The sequence below is a fragment of the Lacerta agilis genome, chromosome 1 (assembly GCF_009819535.1).
Source record: "Lacerta agilis isolate rLacAgi1 chromosome 1, rLacAgi1.pri, whole genome shotgun sequence".
NCBI classification, from domain to species: domain Eukaryota; kingdom Metazoa; phylum Chordata; class Lepidosauria; order Squamata; family Lacertidae; genus Lacerta; species Lacerta agilis.
Window position 1 is genome coordinate 31,355,091 of NC_046312.1, and position 26,193 is coordinate 31,381,283.

At 41.4% G+C, this 26,193-nt stretch overlaps 2 protein-coding genes across 5 annotated transcripts in view; one reads left to right on the forward strand and one right to left on the reverse strand.

The window, feature by feature from the left end:
• The window catches only part of SLC25A21 (solute carrier family 25 member 21), a 273,159-nt gene extending 266,995 nt beyond the window's left edge, over positions 1-6,164 (forward strand). Inside the window, exons 6-8 of one of the 2 annotated variants that reach the window (XM_033143232.1) lie at positions 651-832; positions 3,617-3,669; positions 5,742-6,164. In XM_033143232.1, coding sequence (XP_032999123.1) covers positions 651-832; positions 3,617-3,669; positions 5,742-5,803 — 297 coding nt within the window. In that variant the 3' untranslated portion in view covers positions 5,804-6,164. The remainder of the gene's footprint in view (positions 1-650; positions 833-3,616; positions 3,670-5,741) is intronic. The other variant, XM_033143228.1, reaches the window with a different exon arrangement.
• Positions 6,165-11,612: 5,448 nt separating this feature from the next.
• PAX9 (paired box 9) overlaps positions 11,613-26,193 on the reverse strand; it is a 35,729-nt gene continuing 21,148 nt past the window's right edge. For 2 of the 3 annotated variants that reach the window (XM_033143245.1, XM_033143263.1), the window contains one exon: positions 11,613-13,872. In XM_033143245.1, the coding sequence (XP_032999136.1) occupies positions 13,618-13,872 (255 nt within the window). In that variant the 3' untranslated portion in view covers positions 11,613-13,617. The remainder of the gene's footprint in view (positions 13,873-26,193) is intronic. The other variant, XM_033143253.1, reaches the window with a different exon arrangement.

The window sequence follows — 26,193 nt, forward strand, 5'->3', positions numbered from 1 at the left end:
CTGTCTGCTTTGCAGTTGCACCGCTGTTGGATTGTTAATAGCAGGAAGCCGTTGCTGCTTTAGTACAGTGCATCAGCTACACGTGAAACTAAATGTAAAAAACCTGGAGGGGAAAGCAGCAGACTGAGATTAGCCTTTATTTAATTTAGCATTTGGGGGTCCAACACACAAACGAGCATTTTAGTAGGCTTCATGGTGGAAGTTGCTGTCATTTGTAAAATATTCTGGCCAATTAGCTAATAGTGTGCTTGGATTTCTCCCGTTTTGATACAGTAATACTAAGTACATTGTGAAGCCCAATTATACAAATCATCCCCATATGCCGTACCGGTCTTGCTTTATGAACTGTGTTTATAAATCCTGTGTGAGGAAATGTGTACTTCAGCAATTTAGACCATGTGTAAAAACATAGCCAATAGGATTGTCAAGAAAACAAGCCCCAGCGTAGGAAATCCTAATGTGTTCCGCTAGAATAACAGGAGTGTGTCGTGTCGTGCAAGACTTCTGATTAAATGCATATTACTTTATAGTCTTTAACCAATTGAGGTGCTTCTGTTCCTCTTTTAGTTTCTTTCTTTTTCTTTCTCTCTCGCATTCATTTTCTCCCTCTCCTACCCACTCCCCTTTTGTTTGTTTGTTTGTTTATCTAGGATCCAACCTTGGAGTTTCTGAGGAAATTTGGAATCGGGCTAGCCTCAGGAACAATAGCCTCGATTATTAACATCCCTTTTGATGTTGCAAAAAGTCGGATTCAAGGACCACAGCCGGTTCCTGGAGAGATCAAGTACAGGACCTGTTTTAAAACTATGGCAACGGTCTATAAAGAAGAAGGGTAAAGCATTCTTATTTCAATCATAAATATCCAGGTCTCTGGCTTGTTCACATGAGTCCATAAAACCACATTGTTATATTTCAGATTTGATGAGGCCCATAAAAGCCACCCTTTCGCAGTGCTTATGTATCAGGAGCGCTCAAGAGTGCAGCATTTCAGAAATGTGCATATAAGCATTGCAAAAGAAAAGTATTGCTTTATCTGAGTTTTCTGGATTTTTATTTACTACACACACACACACACACACACAGAGAGAGAGAGAGAGAGAGAGAGAGAGAGAGAGAGAGAGAGAGAGAGAGAGAGAATGTATAAAATCTCCTAATAAGTCTACAGCTGCTTTTTCATTTCAGTCATTTCTGCTTTTTCACCATTGCATCAGTCTGGTACCTGTAGACATCTTTCAACCTCAGTATTGTAATTAGAAAATATATATTCTATTTTATTGCTCCAACTGTGAATGAGGAAGAGTTGTAGCTCAGTGATAGGATCACATACTTTTCAAGTTAAAGGTCCTGGTTCAATCCCTAGCATTTCCAAGTAGGGTTGAGCCAGGAAAGAAACCTGTCTGAAAATCTGCTAGTCAATGTCAGAAATACAGTGGTACCTCAGGTTAAGAACATAATTCGTTCTGGAGGTCCGTTCTTAACCTGAAACTGTTCTTAACCTGAGGTACCACTTTAGCTAATGGGGCCTCCCGCTGCCGCTGTGCCGCCACCGCGCGATTTCTGTTCTCATCCTGAAGTAAAGTTCTTATCCTGAGGTACTATTTCTGGGTTAGCGGAGTCTGTAACCTGAACTGTCTGTAACCCGAGGTACCACTGCAGTGAGTTAGATGGACTCTCTTGGTAAACAGCCAGCTTCCTATGTTACAAGATTCCTAAGTAGCCCCTGACAGAAGTGCTATTTGGGGGGGGGGTGAAAGGATGTTATGCTATAATGGTCTTCCCATTTTCAGAGAGCAGCTGATGAGCCTGTCTCGTTCTTGTATACTAGGCAGCTGAGGAGAAGTCCCAGTTCCCTTAAGTAAGTGACTGGGCAATCCAGAAAAATGGACCCTGATAACTCCGCCACTTTCTGGGATTTTTCCCAGTTGAAATTGTTGAGGAGGAATATTTGAACCAGTGGCATTCCCTGCTCCACTCAGATCCAAATGGCACCAGGCAACATGTACTGAATATTTTTCTTGTGGTAGAGTTAGAAAACCCAATCCAGAATCAGAATCCCATAAAGTGGCCAGCACACAGGACAAAGAATGAGAACTTCATTTTAACAGGTTTTTAAAATGTCCGGTTGATTGCATCTTACTTTGCCCCAATCGATCTTGGAATATATCTATAGAGTGGCTGAAAGACATCTAAAACTGTCCACATTTCAGAACTGGTCATAAAATTTATAGAGAACATGTTGTTGTTGTTCAGTCGTTCAGTCGTGTCCGACTCTTCGTGACCCCATGGACCAGAGTACGCCAGGCACGCCTATCCTTCACTGCCTCTCGCAGTTTGGCCAAACTCATGTTAGTAGCTTCAAGAACACTGTCCAACCATCTCATCCTCTGTCGTCCCCTTCTCCTTGTGCCCTCCATCTTTCCCAACATCAGGGTCTTTTCTAGGGATTCTTCTCTTCTCATGAGGTGGCCAAAGTACTGGAGCCTCAAATTCAGGATCTGTCCTTCTAGTGAGTACTCAGGGCTGATTTCTTTGAGAATGGATAGGTTTGATCTTCTTGCAGTCCACGGGACTCTCAAGAGTCTCCTCCAGCACCATAATTCAAAAGCATCAATTCTACGGCGATCAGCCTTCTTTATGGTCCAGCTCTCACTTCCGTACATTACTACTGGGAAAACCATAGCTTTAACTATACGGACTTTTGTCGGCAAGGTGATGTCTTTGCTTTTTAAGATGCTGTCTAGGTTTGTCATTGCTTTTCTCCCAAGAAGCAGGCGTCTTCTGATTTCGTGACTGCTGTCACCATCTGCAGTGATCATGGAACCCAAGAAAGTGAAATCTCTCACTGCCTCCATTTCTTCCCCTTCTATTTGCCAGGAGGTGATGGGACCAGTGGCCATGATCTTAGTTTTTTTGATGTTGAGCTTCAGACCATATTTTGCGCTCTCTTCTTTCACCCTCATTAAAAGGTGAAAGAGAGAACATGGAGATCACCAAATAAATCTTAGCCTTTCTCCCTGTCTTTCTTTCCCCCGTTTCTGTTTCTTTAGAGATTTGAGTGTTTGTGTTGACCATTCCATGCTAGCCTCAATAGCAGGATGAGAATGCAAACATTGACTTGGTGCATTTGTACCAAATTGCTGCAGTATAATTTCTCTCGTTTTTGGAACCAGCGTGTAAGGAACACCCCAAACTTAGTGTATGTAAAATATGTCTAAAGTGAGAACTCGGGCTCAGCAATATTGTTCAAGTAGTGTACTGTATTTGTGTATTTCATTTGTATTTATACTTATTTTCAATCCCTACATACCACCTCATATCAAGAGTTCTCTGGAAAGTTCACAACTAAAAAAAAAAATTTTATACTGCAGCTGCTATTAACAAATAGCAAATGTCTCATTAATTAAAGTCATGTTTTTGAGTAGAAGAAATCACAGCAAAGCCATCGTAGCTGAACATTAATCTGCAATTTATCCTGGGCCAAGAATTAAAATCCAGGCATTGTATACATTTGTTATTTCACATACATTTTTAGTGCATTGTCTCAGAAATTGAGCAAATATACATCTTTCCCCCCACCACCAATTTAAATAAAAACATTCTTCGTTGTTTTCTACAGATTTCTAGCCTTGTACAAAGGATTGGTTCCTAAAATCATGAGACTAGGACCAGGTAATTTTTTTAAAATAAAATCTAGTGCATTTAATTCTGCCTTGATCGTATTTTTGTAAATGTTATCTTAATAGTCACTATTACTGTTAAATATTATTAAGATGAAATATATATACATACAAACACTGTCATATTAAATTAAACTACTGTTTGGTTTTTTTTATCTTATTGCAATATTTCATTGCTCTTATAGCAATCGATGTAGCCTCAGTCATAGCTGCCTGCGGAAACATGGGGGCAGAAACATGGAAGGAAACCCATCAATGTCAACTTACCTTCCTTTATAGCTGGTCCATATAATCAGGCACACACCTTTTTAAGTGTGTAAGCATCTTGTGTGTTTAGAATGCATTCTATTTACCAGTTGCAAATTATTGTAGCTGTAGCTGTAGCTGTAGTGCAAATGTAGAAATAAACATGAGGAGGGAAAAAATGGGATTGGCTCTTTTCTCAGTCTCCTCAATTGGGTTGTACCTAATGATTTCACCCCTTTAGGTGCAAGGACTTCCACTTGTACAACCAGACTTCTTCCGTTCCCTCTTCCCAACCGCAGATCTTCTCTGCGTGGTTGGGTGCAGAGGCATGCAGGGAGAAAAGGAGGAGGAGGAGGAGGAGAAGTCCTGTTGACAGGCAAAAGTCCTTGTACTAATAAGTTGATTTTGTTGGATACAACCCATTGATTCTAACCTGTGCCCAGGATTTATGCCCTAACACATATATGTTGGGAATGCTGATCTGTATCCTGTAACAATGCAGAGCCTACACACAGAAGCTATCATCAATATAGAAAGGGCAAGGGCAAAGCTGGCAGCCTCAGACTCATTTCCCTCCTCCATGTATTCATTTACACCATTGTTTGACAATCTGTCATGGGTAAAAGTGTCAATTTGCTTTGTGCATCCGATGAGTCAGGCTTTTGCCTATAGAGCTCATGCCATAAATAACCTGGCACCTCTCTATCACAGTATTTCTGACTTTGGGTTGGCTTGATAACTTCCCTGTGTTAACAAAATAAAAAATAAAAAAATCCTTCCAGTAGCACCTTAGAGACCAACTAAGTTTGTTATTGGTATGAGCTTTCGTTTGCATGCACACTTCTTCAGATAGTAAGCCGTTGCCGTTAGAACTTCATCTCAAAAGCAACAGTTGGTATCCAGTGCAGCTTAGTTGCACTCACATAAGGATCCCGTCCAAGAGCAGTAGCTCCTTATGTTCTTGAAACAAAAGCAATGGATTCTATCTAATGGTTTTTTTTTCATTCACACAGCCATCTGTGGGTCATAGAAAGATGGAATGAGCCTCAAATCTAGATCAGGCATAGGCAAACTCGGCCCTCCAGATGTTTTGGGACTACAGCTCCCATCACCCCTGACCACTGGTCCTGTTAGCTAGGGATGATGGGAGTTGTAGTCCCAAAACATCTGGAGGGCCGAGTTTGCCTATGCCTGATCTAGTTCATACATATAGCTTGGCTATGAATTCTCATTCTGTGCTGAGGGGGAATGCAACTCCTTTCTCCAAAGTCTTGTATGATAGCTTCACATATAGGACCATATGCATGGGGTCCCTGCTTTAGACATTGATTATGAATGGAGTTGAGAAAGCAGGACATACCTGCTCTTCCATCAAAAGATCCACAGCCCAGGTAAAAGCAGGAAGCAGGCATTAAACAATGTGGGTTGTATGCAAAGCAACGCTAAGTAGAATTGTTCTGTCAGCACAAGGATTTCTTCTTGCACAATGAAACGTTTCCCCCCTCTCCACTCCCTTCATGGCCCCAACCCTCCAGAGCAGATTTGGGGGCAGGGCAGGGTACGCCCAGGGAGAGGGGAGGGCAGAAGTCCTGCTCTTCACCCTTCACTCTCATCAAGCCCCTGCCACTAGAGCCAAGCAGGACGCAGGGATCTCTGTGCCGCCCCGAAGATTCTGTGCCCAGGGCCTTGACCCCCTGGCACCCCCCCATGCTACACTCCAGGTCCCATTTTTGTCCTGTTGGTAGAATACATGTATGCAATTTAAATCCATAAAGCATTACAATTTTGTATTTCATAAAATAAAATTATCTATTCTAGGTGGTGCAGTGATGCTTCTGGTTTATGAATATGCTTCTCGGTGGCTTCAAGAAAACTGGTGATCAAAGACACAAGTCCTAAGGCAGCAGGTGGTTTAAAGCAATGTCTGTTAAAATATGTTTCAGTATCAAATTGGAAGCAAATATAGCACAAATAATATGGATATGGAGCCAGTAACCCAACCCACAATTTTAGCCTGGGGCTTTGTATAGGTGCTTTTTTATGAAGAAAAAGAAATTTAGAACCTCAAGCAAGCCTGGGCTTCAAACACACTATCAATGTAACATATAGTGTGACTTTAAATGAACTGATTTCCCCAATTATTATTACATTTATATGATTTTTCTGTTAGTTCTCCTTGAGGTAGGGTATTTAGGACACTAGCTATCAATCTGTAACTTTTCATAGTGAAACAATTTGTATTTTCCCTTCAATAAATTTGGATTTTAACCCTGTTTCCTTCATTCTGCATGATATTTTGTGTTTTTGTGTGTGCGCATGCACATACACGGCAGCAGTTTCCCCTCCTGTGGTTTCCAGACAGTGGCGGAGCTTCATGCTCTGACACCGGGGGGGGGGGCGGAGAACAGGCGGGGGCATGGGTGGCACGCATCCTGTGGACGTGGCACACTGCCTGCAGGGCCGTGGCACACATCCTGGGGGCGTGGTGTGCCGCCTGCGGGAGCGTGGCGCCCAGCGCGGGCGGGGTACAGATGCAATGAGACCCCACTGGGGTCATGCTACCGGGGGCAGTGTGCTCTTCCCGCACCCTTCTTCCTCCGCCAGTGTTTCCAGAAACTGGTATTCAGAAGCATTGCTGCTCTTGTGTTTGAATCCTGCTTGCAGGTTTCCTACAGGCAACTGTTTGGTCACATGATGCTGGACTAGGTGGGCGAGTGGCCTGATCCAGCAGGCTCTTTCTTATGTGCTCAGAAAAACTGACTTTTAAAAAGCAAAATGTTTGAGAGTAAAAACTGACATGTGTGTCCTATACATCTTCTAGGATCCATAACTCCAGCCACCCATATATATTGGTGTACTTCTTCCGAGTGGCTTTGCAAAACTCTGTCCCTAAGATTTCAAGCAAAAGGAATCTAGCATGGATTTCAGTATTTGTATTCTTTCTTTAAAATAAAAAAGCACCAAAGTATAGAGGCATGCACTGTGCAATAAAAGCAAAGGTGCCTTCTCAGCATTTTAAAAATACTTGTGCTGACATGAATATCAAAATATCTCTTTTGTCTGGATTTGACCACGTTGACTTCTTTGAAATGTGCTTCAGTAGGTAAAGTCAACAGAAAGGTAATTGGTTCTTTTTTGTCTCATACCAAAGGCAAGTCTTTTGGGAGGGTCATTTTGTCATCAGTTATGTATTGGGTCTCTCTGGTGAAGGAGTGAAAGATTTTAAAAAGGAAATTAGATACACCTCAGTTATTCTTTTCTTTATTAATTTAGAGCATTCAAGATATAAAAATAAAAGGCTTTATACATACTTTATATACACACATAGCCTTCTGGTATACATTGTTTCCAACATGTTTTTAATTACATCTTCAGCCCAATCTTTAATTAACAGCAAAACCTCCTCCAAATACGTGGGTTTTTTTTTTAAAATAGCTACGAAGTTCTGGTTTTCTGGCTACAACCCAACCTTTTTGCCAAATATGATCTCCAATTATCATTTATGATGATAGCTTATTTCTACCACAGTGTAAGAATATAACACGTTGGCCTCAGTTGGGTTCTTTAGGAGTAAGTCCCATTGATTTAAATGGGATTTCGAGTGAAACACCCCAATCCAAATAACGTGTTCTGTGTGTGGAAAAACAGCTGATCCAAAGCCAGCTGGAAGCAAGGGGGGAAACCCATATTCAGCAACCACCAGCATAAATCACATACAAAAAGAATGATGGTGCAGTATCAGTAGTCCCTCTATCCTAATAAGCAGATGTGAGAAGCTTCAGAGTTACAATTCGCAGCTAAGAAGAGACTGCTGGATCAGGCCAATGGCCCATGTAGACCAGCATCTTGTTCTCACGGTGGCTGACCAAACACCTGTGGGAAGCATGCAATTTAGGCATGAGCACAAGAGCACCTTGCCCACCTGCAATTTCCAGCAACTGGTACTCAGAGGCATCGTGCAGGGAAAGGAGCACCCATGCTGGCTGGTAGTCCCTGCCCCTCCATCTAGTAATCTGTGCTATTGGGCAAGATGGTAGTGGGCAGGAACAACAGGAGCACCAGGCCTCCCTGTTGCCCATTCCTATCCTGAAGGCACTGTATTTAATCCTTCCTGAGCTCTGCACCATGATTGCATTTTCAGAGTGGAAGATGGTGTGGAAGACATCACCTGTGAGGTGTCACACATCCTAGCAATCATTTCTGACCCTGACCCAGCTGTAGTTGGGGGGCAACTACTGACCCCCCTGCATACAGATGTTCATTCCTCCTTTGCATCAGAGATGCTCTGAGGCAGTCAAACAGGGCTCAGGTGAGTGTTGCAGTGTAGCTGTACATCTAGGTATTTATCTGTTATCAGCAACATGCACTAATATCTTGGGCTGAAAAAGGGTGGGTGGGTGGGTGGGTGTGGGTGTTAGTGCTTTAAAGACCCTGCAAGATTTGTTTGAACAGAACTCATGTGTCGATTGCAAGTAAAGATGCTACTGTCATCAAGTCACGTTGCTGTCTGCCTCTTGTACAGTTTCTTGAATTAAAGTCAGTGCTATTTTTCTAGGGGGGAAAGTGTGCCAGAACTCACCAATGAGAAGTGCTGGAACTGAGTTCCAATGAGTTCTGGCTGGGGGGGGGGAGCCCTGATTGAAGTGAATGTGTTTTGAGTCAGGACAAGAGGCCAGTCTTAAGGCACTTGCTTGGAAATGCATTCCACTGAAGACAATGGGACTTCTTCCAAGGGCTGTGTGAAGGATCAGGGTGAAAGCTTTTGCAGGTTTGGGTCATAAGGAATTATTTGCGCAACCGTAATTAGTGTAAAAACAAAATAAAATAAAAAAATTCCTTCCAGTAGCACCTTAGAGACCAACTAAGTTTGTTCTTGGTATGAAGAAGTGTGCATGCACACGAAAGCTCATACCAAGAACAAACTTAGTTGGTCTCTAAGGTGCTACTGGAAGGAATTTTTTATTTTATTTTGTTTTGACTATGGCAGACCAACACAGCTACCTACCTGTAACCGTAATTAGTGTAGGCTTTTATAGAATAAAAATTGCTTTAAAAGGCTGAAGTCATTTCTTTTTCCCTTCCACATTTTATAGTAATTGGAAGATCGATACTTGAAACAATGTCAGTGGGACCTCTTTTATTTAAATCCTCTGGTCTGATAAATGGGTCCGAAATTGATATAAAAGAGAGCGCAGCTACATAATTTCACCTTGCACTTTGCCTCCTATGCATGTCTTATATGTTCTTAGACAAATGTAAATACTTTATGAAAACATAAATGAAGAACAACTTTTAAAGAGCCAGAAAAAAAATCAACAATACGTTGTTCAATGGGCTCCATTGACTAATTCCTGTATCTCGAACAACATTAGTTTCAACAACTAGCCTATTAATATTCTCCCAGGTACAAACCAGCAGGTATAAGTTTATCAAGGTTTGACCTTCCCTTAAAGAATGAAGACTGTGTCAACAACTTGTGTCATTAATTCATATTTCCACAACAAGCACAATTGCTTTAACTATTATTTAGAGACATTCATTCTTCATGGGACATTCAGAAAAAAGCGATTATTTGTTCAGAAAAAATAAAATGCTGACTACAAGTGCTTTGATATTTGTAATACATGCTTTTGTTAAAAAATCAAAATGGTTTCACCTTGTTTCTTGCTATCCCCAGCTTTGCTGTGATCATGCTAACATGTCACAGCTATGCAAAATGCTGCTTCCTATGAACTTGGATTCCACATGAACCAAAACAAATTATTTACTTAATTTAAGATGGGATTGTTAACACAGCCCCCCCTAAAGTTGCAATCTTGGTGAAAGAGTCGAAATCAATGTTGCATGTGTGTAAATTTACTTGATTTAAACATTATATTATTCATTGCATAATCCTGATTTTTTTTTATTAAAAAAAAATCACCTTTCTTTTTTAAAAAAGAATTAAAATTACCGGTAGAGACGAGGAGAGTAGAGACAAGGAAAAACTGTCATACAGTATACAAATAGGCTTCTTTCTTTTTCCTAGTATTTTTCTTCCTTTTCACAAAATAGGATTTTTCATAGAATTGATACAAGCTGCATGAAAGATGGGGGGCACTCAGGATTAGTGTGCTTAACTTCTAGACTCTGATCCACATGGTGAGGGAATGGGTACCCAGGCAAGTGCTTTTGGCACTGTTTTCAACAAAAAGGATTATGTGAAATTAGGCTTACATGCCTAGGGTGCAGTGTGGACGTGTTTATTATATCTGCCCTTCTTCCAGCTGCAGGTGTGTGGGGTGGCAGGCGCTGCCCTCCCCTGCCAGCTGCTCCTGCACCCCCATTTTAGTCTTTAGCAGCACAATCCTATACAGGATTATTCAGAAGTAAGTCTCACTGTATTCATTATGATTTATACCCAAGTAAATATGCATATGCCTGTTGCTTTTGTCCATGGGGTTTTCTTGGCAGATACTGGAGTGGCTTGCCGGTTCCTGCTCCAGGTGGATCACGTTTAGTCAAAACTTTCCACTGTGACCTGTCCATCTTGGGTGGCCCTGCACGGCATAGCTGATAGCTTCTTTTGAATTATGGTGCTGGAGGAGACTCTTGAGAGTCCCCTGGACTGCAAGAAGATCAAACCTATCCATTCTGAAGGAAATCAGCCCTGAGTGCTCACTGGAAGGACAGATCCTGAAGCTGAGGCTCCAATACTTTGGCCACCTCATGAGAAGAGAAGACTCCCTGGAAAAGACCCTGATGTTGGGAAAGATGGAGGGCACAAGGAGAAGGGGACGACAGAGGACAAGATGGTTGGACAGTGTTCTCAAAGCTACCAACATGAGTCTGACCAAACTGCGGGAGGCAGTGGAAGACAGGAGTGCCTGGTGTGCTCTGGTCCATGGGGTCACGAAGAGTCAGACATGACTAAACAACAACAAACGTGCATAAGATTGCAATCCAAATCACTTATTCCTGAGTATTTGGGCAAGATCCTGTGTCACACAAGCATGCTTCCACTTCTACAGCTGGGCTTCTCCTTCCTACCCCCACACCCCACATGGTCCCCCATAAAATGTTATTTGGCTGTTCAGGAGACCCTCTGAAGCAGCTTTGGGGGCACTGGCGAGTTGAGAAACTGGAGGTCCCATTGTGCAAGCAGACTTCCCTTGTGCCAACTGGCAGACACTCTTGGATGTCATCCTTTGTTCTGAAATATTCATACGCTGCCTTTTCGAGTGAAACTCATTCAAGGTGGCTTGAGAGAGCCCAGATAGACAGAGCTGTTCTGCTGGCTGCACTAAGATTGTAGCCAAAATGAATACAGTACTGACCCATGATCCAAGGGTAACACACACAGCGCATCAAACACAACAACCACACAGCTTTCATTCATTTCAAGCAGACTTGCAGTTAGTTCCTGGTCAATCGGTTCTGTTGTGTGCCAGGAGAAAATTGTGACCCGGAGACTGTTTGCTCATGCTGATTATATCTCACCAATATTCTCAATTGAACATTTGACTAAATGATTGCAGTAGGAAAATGTTTTGGAAAGTTTCCCAGGAAGTATCGGCATGACATCACATATTATTTTCTTTGCAGTGCCTTAGAAATCTACCTTTGTTGGCATTTTGAAACAAAAGCATGAAATTCTCATAAAAGAGACAGGATCTTATCTTGCTGTTTCAGCAGTATATGTAGCATAGCTAGGAAGAAACGGAGATAATTTTATTAAAGAAGTCTTTCAAAATCTGTATTGAATGATGTGTCTTTACATTATTGCACTAGACTTACAAAAATACATAATATATTAATATTTTATAATGCGAGGAAATATCATGTCAATTTTCAAATCGTTCCTTTTCATGGTTAATCTTCAGCATGCATCTGCAAGCTCGAGGAGGCTTTCCGAAACTATATTCACAACTTTATTATTGTCCAAGGAAAACAGGCCATCTTGAAAAGATTATACTGTTAAGGGGAAAGAGTAAAAGAGAGCAATTGGGATCCAAAAGGCCGTGAAATGATGCTTGATAAAGAATACAGAAATGCAAAAATGGAATCTTGTTAACATTATAAATAATATCTGTAGTACCGCCACCAATATGCCTACGAATGAAACATGCTTATGTACAACATTGTAAACTTTACCGAAAGTCTTTTCTTTTCTTTTTTACATTCAATAAAGCATGAATTTAAGACAACTTTTCTCATTTTCCTTTTTTAAAATGTCAACAAAGTTTTGGGCTGGAATTACTGAACACAGGTAAGCTGACAATTTACAGTACAGTTTTCTTTCACAGTGGTTAACATGGGGCATAACTCACCCACCTCCTGCACAAGCACCCATTGAAATGAATGGGAGGTGCACAAGAACTCTACCATGCTTGGGCAGGAGAACTTCCTGGTGGATTGTGCCCTTGGCTTTTTTTTAATATCTGCACAAAATTTCACATTAAATGCAAGCTCCCATTCTGTTCAGGTCCTTCCCATCCATGAATCTTTATATTAGTGTGATGATATCATGATTTCAGAATATTGGGTACCATGTGGAGGAATTTTCTCAGCCCTAATCCAGAGAACATAAGTCACACTCAAGTGCCATTGTAATCAGTGGGTTGAATCCAGAGTCTGTGTGAGCAGAACACAGAACAATTCTGCTGGACCGGGGGGGGGGCATTTTTGCTAATTCCCCCCATGGCCCTTGAAAGGTCGCTCCTGAGGGTTGCAGAGACCCTCTGAAACAGTGTGAGACACTGTAGGGGAGAGGAAATTGGAGAAAATTACTTTCCCCTCTCTTTCTACAGAAGACCTTTTTTGGATCTTAATCTCTTCTGCAAATGGAAAGTGTAGAATGGACCCTCTGAAACCAACCCACAGGGATTTGAGGGAGTCACGTTAAGTTCTCTGCTGTAGAAACAAAAATGCTTTTCATGAGATGCAGGTGTCTCCACCCTGTGCCCAAAATATACTCAAAAGAACTGTCAAAATTTGGATCGTTTAAGGTAAAGGCCATTGTTAAGAAATGAAAACAAGACATGGCTAGGATGTCGCCTTTCAGGCAACAAAAAGAAAACAGAAATGAGTCGAGTAGTGGGAACACAAATTATGACCAAGGTCCATATTTACAGATAGAAAACAAAAGTATTATTGCCTTTGTAATCACAATAAAATACAGGATAAATAACACAGCCATGTATTCATTTGCTTTTCTTGTGTGTTACTAGAAGAAGTCAACTGTCTGTTAACCAAAACTGTTATCCACTTGTCCATATAATTTATTTATTTATTTTGCAAAAAAAGAACTATTGAGTGATTCAGAAGAGAACTTCTGCTTTTGGTCGCATTTCTTAGTTAGGAGTGTAGCATTATCTACTGGTTTTCCTTGACTGGGTTTTCACAAATCTGAAACAATTGCACGTTTGAGACGCTCCTGTTGCTTAGAATAAATATGTGTGGTTTCACCAATGAATAGCCCTCTGAGGGTTGTAAGGTCTTCTCGATGCAAAACAGTGCAAGGGGCAGCAACACATTTATCACTTTCTTAGGTTATTTACACTTACTGAACCCCAAGGATTATTATTATTATTATTAATGAAGGAAAAAAATATTTCAAATGTCAGCAGCCCCATAAGGTCCATCTGTGAGAAGGAATTACAGGGAAAGTGACTGGGCTGGGCTGGCTTCAAATTGTTCTGCCCTGTTTCTGATATCAGAGTGCAGAGGCTGTGACAGAGTGACTACCTTCTCTGGCTGTCTGCATACCCTTGAAAGCCAGCGACGCAGGGATGTCACAGTTGTGGGGCGATAGCGGAGTACCTCCAGCATGCTGCCAGCCGTGGCCAGCTACGTAACCAGAAGGAGCGGCACTATACGCCATGTACGGAGAGACTTGCGCTGCCGTGGGATAAGGCGCCATTGTTGGTGCAGAGACAAAACTTCCAACAGTGGGGAGACAACTCGGTGCCTGAAAGAGAGGAGAGGAAATAATGACAATTACTGAAAAAAGAATAAACATGTGTGTTTTTAAAAAACGGGCAGCCCTGCCGTTAGGCAGAGTGAGGCAATGGCCTCAGGCGGCAGACTTGAGGTGTCATGAAAAGGCAGGTAATTGTTAAGCTATTAAATGGTTGTATTATATTTTTACTGCTTTGAACAGGGAGAGGCACTAGTGGGATTCTCTGCCTCAGGTCCCAGGTACTTTGAGTGAGAGGTTTGAGGGGAGGGGAGGGGAGGGGAGGCATTTCTACTGTTTTTCCTCATGAAGCAGAATGCCCTGGACCAGCTCTTAGTTTTTGAAATTATCAACTAACTTAATAATGTTGGCTTCAGAGGTGCCACTTCAACTTTCCAGGATGTGGTGAACAGCCAGACTTAAAAATCCAATGGCTTTTAGGTGCATCTTTACAGTGTAAATACTATCTTGTTTCTTTCACCTCATAACAACTACTGCAAGCTTCTTAATGCTGTAAAATTACTTCCAACAATATAGGTGGTGCACTTGTTGTGTTTTTGAGTGGGATATGCTGTTTATTGTCACTGGGCTAGTTTCTATTTCATTTGCTCAGAGGATGGTTTAACCCAATTAAGTTTTGATTTTAACCATACCCACGAAAATCCTTCATTAACTAGAAAGCGTATTTGATCTGTAGAAAATGCAACATGAAAAAAGAGACATTGCACATAACTTGTGTAAACAAAGAAATCTTTAATATATTTTTTTAAAAGGTTTTGGTGCCCCCATATATATCTAATTCAAAATATAACAAACTGTAAAATAAAATTATATTTTTCAAAAAGAAAAAAGCATATTTGATTTTACACTGCCTTCTGCTTTCTAGCTTGCTTTCAAAACACACACCAAAGCAAAAGGCATTCATATAATCACTTGGTGAAACACCCTAAGATGAACAGGGACTACCAAATTTACATCCAATTGCTATGCTCATGGAAGTTCTCTTGCACAAGCCACACTGGAATTAAAGTGAGCGGCACAGGAGCACTGCCAAGCCCATTTCTATGGAATTCCTGCTGGATAACTTTCCAGTGGAACCTCCCCCGCCCCCGCCCCGCCCCCCCAAAAAAACACCACAAAAAACACTGATCATCAAATCCAGCCTTTGTATTTTAAGGCTTCATTCCTGGAGAAATAAAAGGCACAAACAAAAAAAGAACAAAACTCCTTTCTCTGTCTCTCTCTCTCTCTCTCTCTCTCTCTCTCTCTCTCTCTCTCTCTGTGTGTGTGTGTGTGTGTGTGGATCTTGTCCTGAGGACGCATTCTGTGATTTAAAGAACAAACTTCTTTTATTTAAGTAAAGTGTCATTCACTGTGAATTCCTACAGAGACAGAGGGTTGCCTCTCCCTTCTTTATACAAACAGACACCTGGACCACCAGCTTGCACAAACACCCATGGAGAGCAGTTAACAACTTCAGGCCCAATCCTGCTGTCATTCTACTGAGGAGAGACAGTAGACATTTTAAAATTCCAAATTTATGGGAATTTAAAGAACGAAAACCACAGCTTGGGCAATCTACAGTTGCAGGTCACCAGGCACTGCTCTGACACCAATTCATTGTAAAAAACGGCAAAGAGTATTGGGTTGCCTTAAAAGCTAGCGATGTCACAATATTCTCTGCTGTTTTTGTTTCAACAGACTAATACAGCTAGCAACCCCTCTGGAAACCATTAGAATCCCCTGTAATTTAACTGAATAGAGAGAAGTGTGTAAATATTTTGTTTAGCATGTTTGTATTGTATCCTCTCTTCAAGGATTTCAGGGTGGCTTATGTGAGGTTATCTCATTCTTTCCTTAGAGGTGTCTCTGCAGATAGAATTAATCCTCATTTACTCCTTCAGGCAGTGGCCTTTTCCAGACCCTTTTGGGCTCTGGTGCAATTCAGTGGGAGGGGTGAAGGGCTGCTGTGATTTCACAAATTGTCACAGTAGGAACTGCACATGGTGGCAGTTCAATGGATGTGAACCATATCACAAGCCCAGTCCCTGCCCTCAATAGGGTTATGGACCCAAAACCATCTTAACTGGGCCACTGATTTGAACTTTGATTTCCCCCCTGCAAGTCCTATCTCTAACCACCACACTGGATCTTGTTGGTGTCTTCTAGAGATCCAGAAGGAGATAATCTCTCATATATATATATATATTATTTGTTGAATATAAGAACACCATATAATCAAATACAAGCAATCAAATACAGTGTTCCCCTACCCCCCCCCCCAAAAAAAACAGCCCTAACTATGTCCAGGTAATTACATTAGTATTATAATCAACCTCCTTCATGGATCACTGCCTTGTCGTGGCGAAGGGGCGTATGTAATGTATGGAATGTATGTATGTATGTATGTATGTATGTATGTATGTAATGTATGGAAGTGAGAGCTGGACCATAAAGAAGGCTGATCGCCAAAGAATTGATGCTTTTGAATTATGGTGCTGGAGGAGACTCTTGAGAGTCCCATGGACTGCAAGAAGATCAAACCTATCCATCCTTAAAGAAATCAGCCCTGAGTGCTCACTGGAAGGGCAGATCCTGAAGTTGAGGCTCCAGTACTTTGGCCACCTCATGAGAAGAGAAGACTCCCTGGAAAAGACCCTGGTGTTGGGAAAGATGGAGGGCACAAGGAGAAGGGGACGACAGAGGATGAGATGGTTGGACAGTGTTCTCGAAGCGACTGGCATGAGTTTGGCCAAACTGCAGGAGGCAGTGAAGGATAGGCGTGCCTGGCGTGCTCTGGTCCATGGGGTCACGAAGAGTCGGACACGACTGAACGACTGAACAACAACAACAACAACAACAAATTATAATCAACAAAAAAAAATTCTACAGTTGCTGGTTTAAAAAATATCATTCCACATGTTCCCATGTGATATAGGTGGTTTAAATTCATGTTCTTTCTTTGATGCATATGTAATAAAGGAGGACCACGTTATGTAAAAGTTATGTAATTTCTCACATTGTTTTCTTTCACGTACCCTTTCTGTTAACTTTTCCATCAAAATTAATTCCCAGACAAAGTACCTTTTTTTTTTTTTACCTTTTAAACGCCTGAATGCCAAAACCAGTTTGCCATGCGGCATATGTGGATATATGGCATAACAGAGTGTTGGAATGAGGCATGGGGGAGCAACCCAAATCCCCACTCAGCGAGGAAGTGCACTGGTGTCCTTGGGGCTGTCACTGTCTCTTGGCCTAACCTACCTCACAGGGTTGTTGTAAGGATAAAAATGGAGAAGGGGAAAGCCATGTATAATCACACTGAGTTCTTTGGAATTTTTTTTAAAATGATAGTTACAATTTATTTATCACACATGTCCCATTACACTTTACCCTATTAAATAATAAAAGATCCCTCTACTGTTATGTTACTACCCCTGTGAACAATGACATATATATATATATATATGAATGGCTCCCAAGCAAAACATCTCTAGTGAAGTTATTAATATGCAGGATAGAAAGCGGGAGAGACCATTTTAAAAACAAAGCCAAAATCTACATTCCAGCCAACATAGGTCATTTGAATGACAAACGCAGGGAACTGAAAATCTTATTCAAATGTCACTTTTCAAAAAGGCCATGGAATCCTACATATGCTTGCCTAGAAGGAAGTTCTACTCGGTAGGCCTTACACTCAAGTAAGTATGGCTAGAGTTCCAGGCATATTGTTGGGACTAGCTTGAAATTTAGGCTGCCTGGGTTAACGGTGGAATTGACACCCATTTGTTAATCTGGCATTTCTGACAAGAACTACATTCACTTGAAGTTGAACTGGAGGGGATTAAATTCCAAGGCCCAGCAAATATTGGGCCAATAATTCAATGGAAGGAAATGAACACCAAAATACAAAATCAGGAGTTGGGAGAACCCTGCGGTGTTTATGGGTTTGTAAGGTACTTCGAAGTCTTTACTTAAGTGCTGGGTTTTGAGAAACATTTTTTTAGTTCTGTAAATATTACTCACATAATCGAAGCCATTGTTTATGAAAGGAAATTTAATTATTTAAGAAGTGCTTCTAGCTGAATGTAACCTATGTTCTTTCCCCTTTTCCTTTTTTTCCCTTTTGCCTCCTCTTTAAGGGGCAAAATCCACAGGGGAGATGTTTTGGATTGTTTCTACGGCTCAGAATTAACGTTTTGCAAGAGTCAAAGAGAAATGGAACTTCAGAAGATCTAACTCTAACCCCCTTGCCTTTTTGATAATTTATATATTTAGCAAAATGCATTTTTACAATTTTGCTGCGGCTGATGTAGAATATACAGTGCAAAACGCCTGCGCCAGGAGTTACCTCTCAATTATACTAAATTAATCTGTGTCACTCTGTGTATGGAATCAAAGGGTTAAAACGGGTTCAGATGCACAGTTGTGCTTATCAGTGTTGTGCTAAAGAAGCTGAAGGGACTGCTAAACATCTGGCATAACAAAAGCCTTTCTGGACCCCATGATCTGCAGTGTGCATCTGGCTCAGGATAGCATCTAATGTCCTTGTCCTCAGGTTGTGTGTGTTTAGTCTATTGCAGGGATGGCCAATGTGTTGCCCTCCAGATGTTGCTTGACTACAGTTCCTATTATCCCTGACCTATAGCCATGCTGACTGGGGTTGATGGGGGCTGTGATACAACATCTGGGTGACACCATTTTGGATACCTTACATATATTGTCTAAACACACCTTTGGCACCTGCATCGGTGGCTTCATCTTGGGTTGAAATGGTGGATATTTTTGGATGGTTGGTGGAGATGGATGCTCAAAGGTCACATGAAAGAATGTGACAAGTTATAAGAGTAAATAGGTAAAGAAACTCATATAGGAACCGGGAATAGACAAATAGCCAGTGTAAGGATTTAAGGAAGGGTGTCACATGGTCCGAGCAATGACAGAAGTGAATAATTTGGGTGGCAGAAGGTGTAAGAACTGTATGCATATTGCCTTGGCCCTTTCACACCAATAAGCCTACACACTGACAATTTGAATGGGTGTAGGGCCTGTTCCAAAATTCTTATAGCAAAATTCCAGCTTAAACTGAAGAAAGTAGGAAAAACCACTGGGCCAGTAAGATACAATCTAAATCAAATTCCTTATGAATACACAGTTGAAGTGAAGAACAGGTTTAAGGATTTAGATTTGGTGGATAGAGTGCCTGAAGAACTGTGGATGGAGGCTCGTAACATTATACAGGAGACAGCAACGAAAACCATCCCAATGAAAAAGAAATGCAAGAAAGCACAGTGGCTGTCTAAGGAGGCCTTACAAATAGCGGGGGAGAGAAGGCAAGCAAAATGCGAGGGAGATCGTGAAAGATACAGGAAATTGAATGCAGATTTCCAAAGAATAGCAAGGAGAGACAAGAGGGCCTTTCTAAACGAGCAATGCAAAGAAATAGAGGAAAATAACAGAATGGGAAAAACCAGAGATTTGTTCAAGAAAATTGGAGATATGAAAGGAACATTTCGTACAAAGATTACCACAATTAAGGACAAAAGTGGAAAGGACCTAACAGAAGCAGAAGACATCAAGAAGAGGTGGCAAGAATACACAGAAGAATTATACCAGAAAGATATGGAGATCTCATACACCCCAGGTAATGTGGTTGCTGACCTTGAGCCAGACATCCTGGAGAGTGAAGTCAAATGGGCCTTAGAAAGCCTCGCTAACAACAAGGCCAGTGGAAGTGATGATATTCCAGCTGAACTATTTAAAATTTTAAAAGATGATGCTGTTAAGGTGCTACACTCAATATGCCAACAAGTTTGGAAAACTCAGCAGTGGCCAGAGGATTGGAGAAGATCAGTCTACATCCCAATCCCAAAGAAGGGCAGTGCCAAAGAATGCTCCAACTACCGCACAATTGCACTCATTTCACACGCTAGCAAGGTTATGCTTAAAATTCTACAAGGCAGGCTTAAGCAGTATGTGGACCGAGAACTCCCAGAAGTGCAAGCTGGATTTCGAAGGGGCAGAGGAACCAGAGACCAAATTGCAAACATGCGCTGGATTATGGAGAAAGCTAGAGAGTTCCAGAAAAACATCTACTTCTGCTTCATTGACTACGCAAAAGCATTTGACTGTGTCGACCACAGCAAACTATGGCAAGTTCTTAAAGAAATGGGAGTGCCGGATCACCTCATTTGTCTCCTGAGAAATCTCTATGGGGGACAAGAAGCTACAGTTAGAACTGGATATGGAACAACTGATTGGTTCAAAATTGGGAAAGGAGTACGACAAGGCTGTATATTGTCTCCCTGCTTATTTAACTTATATGCAGAATTCATCATGCGAAAGGCTGGACTGGATGAATCCCCAACCGGAATTAAGATTGCCGGAAAAAATATCAACAACCTCAGATATGCTGATGATACTACCTTGATGGCAGAAAGTGAGGAGGAATTAAAGAACCTTTTAATGAGGGTGAAAGAGGAAAGCGCAAGATATGGTCTGAAGCTCAACATCAAAAAAACTAAGATCATGGCCACTGGTCCCATCACCTCCTGGCAAATAGAAGGGAAGAAATGGAGGCAGTGAGAGATTTCACTTTCTTGGGTTCCATGATCACTGCAGATGGTGACAGCAGTCACGAAATTAGAAGACGCCTGCTTCTTGGGAGAAAAGCAATGACAAACCTAGACAGCATCTTAAAAAGCAAAGACATCACCTTGCCGACAAAGGTCCGTATAGTTAAAGCTATGGTTTTCCCAGTAGTAATGTACGGAAGTGAGAGCTGGACCATCAAGAAGGCTGATCGCCGAAGAATGGATGCTTTTGAATTATGGTGCTGGAGGAGACTCTTGAGAGTCCCATGGACTGCAAGAAGATCAAACCTATCCATTCTCAAAGAAATCAGCCCTGAGTGCTCACTAGAAGGACAGATCCTGAAGTTGAGGCTCCAGTACTTTGGCCACCTCATGAGAAGAGAAGACTCCCTAGAAAAGACCCTGATGTTGGGAAAGATGGAGGGCACAAGGAGAAGGGGACGACAGAGGATGAGGTGGTTGGACAGTGTTCTCGAAGCTACTAACATGAGTTTGGCCAAACTGCGAGAGGCAGTGAAGGATAGGCGTGCCTGGCGTGCTCTGGTCCATGGGGTCACGAAGAGTCGGACACGACTGAACGACTGAACAACAACAAGGGCCTGTTCAGACAGTACACTTAGCATGAGTAGGTTCGGGGTGCACATTGAGTCTACATGTCATCTCAACCAAAAGGGTTGTGATGTCTCAACATACATACCTGATACTCTTTTATACACAAGACTAAGGAAGCTTTATTAAAGCTGGTCTATGGTTCATTATGAAACCAATCCATTTGGGTGGAGGAAGGGGGTCACATCTGTTTTTGCAGCAAAGTGCTGGTCGGGAAAAGCTCTCAGACCAACCACCAGCCTGCATTGAGAAATCACTTCAGCTTGGAAAAGCATATAGCTGGAAACAGGACATATTCCAACTGAGCTTAGTGTTGATTCGCATCAGCCTTGAGAAAAGCCCACCTCAATCTGCCTTCCAAGCATTTCAGCCAGTGCTGAGCCACTCTTGGCCTGTCACTGTGTGGTGGAGATACACAAGAAGCTGCTTTATAACAGATCAGACTATTTGTCTATCTAAACCAACATTGTCTATTCTGAAAGTAGCTCTCTCTAGAGTGTCAGGTCTGGAGACTGTGCTTTTAAACCTTCAGCTCAATCCTTCTAACTAGAGATGCCCTTCTTCATGCAAAAGATGCGCTCTGCCACTGAGCAATGGTTCCTCCTGAATATTGAGAGACACACCTGCCTTAACAAGGAAAGTCCAGCAATAAGTATAGTTCAGTCATTAAAAAAAAAATCAAAAACTGAATAGTAAACGTAAAAGAATGATAACTAAAAGTGATCCCACTAGACATTGCCTTCAAGTACATAGAGGCTACCATAAAATTATCACAAGTGGTCACCATTAAACAGCAAACTGCTAAAAACCATACACCGAGTTAGTAAGTGACAGATCACCATCCAAATGGTTGGGGTGTACACAAAAATTCTTAGCTCAGTAACAGAAAGATGTTAGACTTCGGACCAGACACACAGCCCTGGGGAAAGCATTCCAAAGACAAGGAGCCGCTGCAAAAAAAAATAAGGCTCTTTCTCGTGTAACCACCCTTGGACCTCCCTTGATGGTGGTACCAAGAGAAGGCAACCCAAAGACAAACAGAGGTTCTGAGGAGGTTCATATGAAGAAAGGCACTCCATAAGAGTCATCTAAAGCTTTATAGGTTAAAAGCAGCACTCTGACTTCAGCCCTGAAAACGACCCAACTCCAGTGCTGATGGGCCAGCATGATCACGCTTCCTGGTCCCGGTTACTAGTCTGACTACCAAACCTTGCACAGTTTTCAAAGGCAGCCCCATATTTAACACAATATAGTAGTCTAGGCACAAGATTACTTAGTCAACTGAAGTCAAGCTACCTCCATCCAGACAGTAGGGCCAGCAGCCAAAGCTTGGCGAAAGCGTTCTGTGTCCCAGAAGCCACCCAGGCTTCCAATGACAGTGATGGATCCTGAAGCAGTCCTTAAAACTATGGACCTGCCTTGAGGATTATTATACCAGAAGTTGAGCTAAATTTCTTAAAATCAATCCATCAATAGCTCTGTTGTCGCTCCTGGATCTCTAAGCATAGCTTAGCCTCTGCACCATTATGCTCAGACTGCAAGATGCAGCAAATTTCAAAATGGATTGCATCAAGGCACAGTTATTCCTTAACCATGTGCTACAGAAAGAAATATGAAAACATGATTGTGTAAATAGAAAAGATTTCAGCGTTTGACAGCTGTTCTTTCATCGCCCTTCTCTTTCAGGGCATTATCATTCCTCTGCAAACAGATTAATTCCCCCACTACCCATTTGAAAGCTACAGCTCAGCAGAATATAAAGATGTGTGTCCAACAGACTAAACCTCACGTTTGCGAAATAGCTGTTAAAACTGTATGTTTGCATAACCAAGGGACATGGCAGCGCTGTTGCATACTTGCTGCTTCCAACCCCCCTCCCCTTTGTTCTTTTTGACGGAATGAAGCAATGACCTTAAATTCTATATAAACATATTTCTTGGAAGTAACGCCCCAATGTGTTCTCCAAAGATTGTACTTCTGAGTGTGGACTGGGGTGCCAGTCATATATGAGTAATATTAAAAGGGTAATATAACGGGAAGAGGATGTATAAACAAGGGCAATACACAGGATGTGAACATACTACATCACTCCTCTATTGGACAGTAAAGATGATTTATATAATCAAATCAACTTATGCAATCCCAAGAGAAGACTTGACCATTTGCCCAAATACAACTTATTCAGCAACTTAATTCCATCAGCGGCGGAATTCTTATTCACTGGTGTGGAATTTAGTGTGCATTAACACTACAGTGGTACCTCAGTTTATGAAATTAATCCGTTCCTGAAGTCTGGTCTTAAACCTCCCGCCGCCGATGCCCTTCCACCATTGGGCTTCCATTTGTAGACTGAGGTAAAGTTCGCAAACTGGGACACTATTTCCAGTTTTGTGGAGTTCGTAAACCGAATCGTTCTTAAACTGGACTGTTCTTAAACCGAGGTACCACTGTACTGTTTTTTTAAAATATAATATATTTTATATACACACACCACATCTCTTTTTTTTAAAAAAAAAAATCAGACAATCAGCCCTGCGTACAGTTCTCCGGAAGCAAGATTTCAAAACTGAACTTCCAAATAAATAGCTTCAGTGTGCTGGAATGGTGTCTATATTCCTTGCCCACTGTTAATTCTACAGTGGCAAAGAGCACAAATATTTATGTGAGCAATGAGTCAACTAACTGAGCTCCTTTCCGAAGCAAATGTTATTTTATTTGCCTAAGAACCGGCAAAAAAGAATAAGGAGAGCATCTAGAACAGCAGTGGGCAACCTGTGCTGTTCCAGATGCTGTTGGAATCAGTTCCAGGCAGTGGGGACAATGCCCACGGATAATGGAAGGTGTAATCCAGAAACATCTAGAGAGCCCCAAGTTTCCCATCCCTCATCTAGAAGCCCTGTAGTAGTATGAAAATAGCAACATTCAGAGGTACAGAGAAACTTGACCTTCTTATGCTAAAATTTCTAATAAAAAGCACATCCAAATGTTATACAAAGTTTCATAAGGACAGCCAGACATGCTTTGGGACAAAACTAGAAAAAAAATAGTTTTTAGGGTTTTCTGATTTATATTTCGTACACGTGTAGCGGGTACCCAATTCCACCAAAAGACACTATTTACAATTTACAGCAATCCTAAATTTTGCCAAATGTGAAATAAGGCAGCTACCACAAATAAGGCAAACTTGTAGGCAACATACTTGTTGTGACCATTCAACAGATGGAAAATTTTGCCCCAGAAGAAATCCTGGGCAGGATAAAAGCTGGTGATGAAATACCTGATAGTTTGAGAGAGCAGAAGAAAGGAAATGGTTTGAGAGAGGCTTAAGTTCACATGGCTGACACACATTTACCCCACTGCCAACTCTGGTTGAACAGGTTTTTCAGGCTTTTAAACAATTCAATACAATACAATACAATACAATACAAAAAAGCCCATCAACCTTTCTGCTTACTGTTAAGATCCGTGGTACCACCAATAAATCAACCAGCTTCTCCAGCATGTTGGAAATTAAAAACTGTTTGCCAGAGATGAAAATGGGAGGAACAATTCCTTCTTCAAACCATCACCAATTCTCTGAAAGAAAATTATTGTTTGTCTCCAGATTCAGCAACTTTTTTTGAGCAATAGGAATAATATAAGGAGCAGTAAAGAAAGTACAGCTATGTGCTTGCTACCATTTCAGTATCACAGATACAAAAAAGCCTTTGCTCAGAAGGGGAATATTATTATTTTTGTTTATGTTAATGAAAGGCTGATACAGAGAGCAAAGCCAACAAATGTCCTTTTTAGAATTCCTGTTTTTCAGAGCATATAAGTAGCATCTCCAAACTACGGTCTGCCTTAACATAAAACCCACATTGAAGGAAAACCTGGTTCCTAAACCATACCTGAAATCCTGGATTGGATTATGACTTTAGCAGCACATGGATCAAGAAAGCTCATGGATCACTCACGCAAAGTGAGTGATCAGCATAATAGAGATCCATAGAGACCAATTGGCATGATTTTTTACCCATTCTGGGATCCTTAAAAGTGATGAAAGACTGGATATAAATCTAAATAAATGATACAATTGCTTTCAAGAACCATACAGAAGGATAACTACTGCAGCAACAAATTGTTCTAGCTGCCATTTTTCTGCCAATCTGAAATTATCCATCCATTGCAAATTAAGCCAATATTAAATCTATATCTTTACTTTGAGATTGGTGAAAATTAGATATTGTTTCTCTGCCAAGATTTGCTACACCCGCCTACACCCAAACATAGATGCTAGTCAGCATTCCATTAGGATATATTAGCTAACTCAGTGTAGTCTCAAAACATCAAGATGTTAGGCTACACTGGCATTGCAGAGGCATCGCAAACCACTAAAGCAAATTATTTAGGTTTGGAGGTGGGGAACCCACAGAGAAGAGTAATGTTTTGTTGTCAGTACCATTGCTCCATTCATAATATATTGCCTAATTATTAGGTTATCACGTTTCAAATAAATCTGCCATTAGAAACAGAAACCATAAAATGTGATTGACTCTGCACCAACAATTACTCACTTGCAAAAATATTGTGCAAACAGTAGGATACAACAAGAAGAAGTGAGAAGTGGTTTCTTAGAGAGTCAGTCAATGAAAATCCAACCACAGTCTCTATTGGAAACAGGTTGGGATGGGGGAAGTTACAGGAGAAAGGGCTTATAAATTTCGAACCCCACTGGGAAACTGGGGCTAAATATTTTCAGATATTGTCTGCTGAAAGAAGAACACAGATGGATTTCATAGTGGAGACAGCACCACAACGAGGAGCTGGCAGCACTGTGAGAAGGGAGCAAAAATAGCCTACCAGCTGGGAATGAAAAGCAAGTCAGATCTTGGCAAGTATTTAAATTTGCAGTCAATGGAAAGGCTGGTCCAAGCAAAGGAGGCCTGATAGCTTGTTCTTCCCTCCATCCTCCCCTAGTAAGAAACATGCACTCTCATGTCGATTTAGATTCTGATAGTGAGAGCCATAGCGGGCACCGGCGGGTGGTAAGACAGCACTGCATGCTCATGGCAATATAAATCTGACTTATTAAACAGGGCGGCAAAATATGCAGAAATAGGGGAGACATGTGGTTCCATTCATTTCTGAT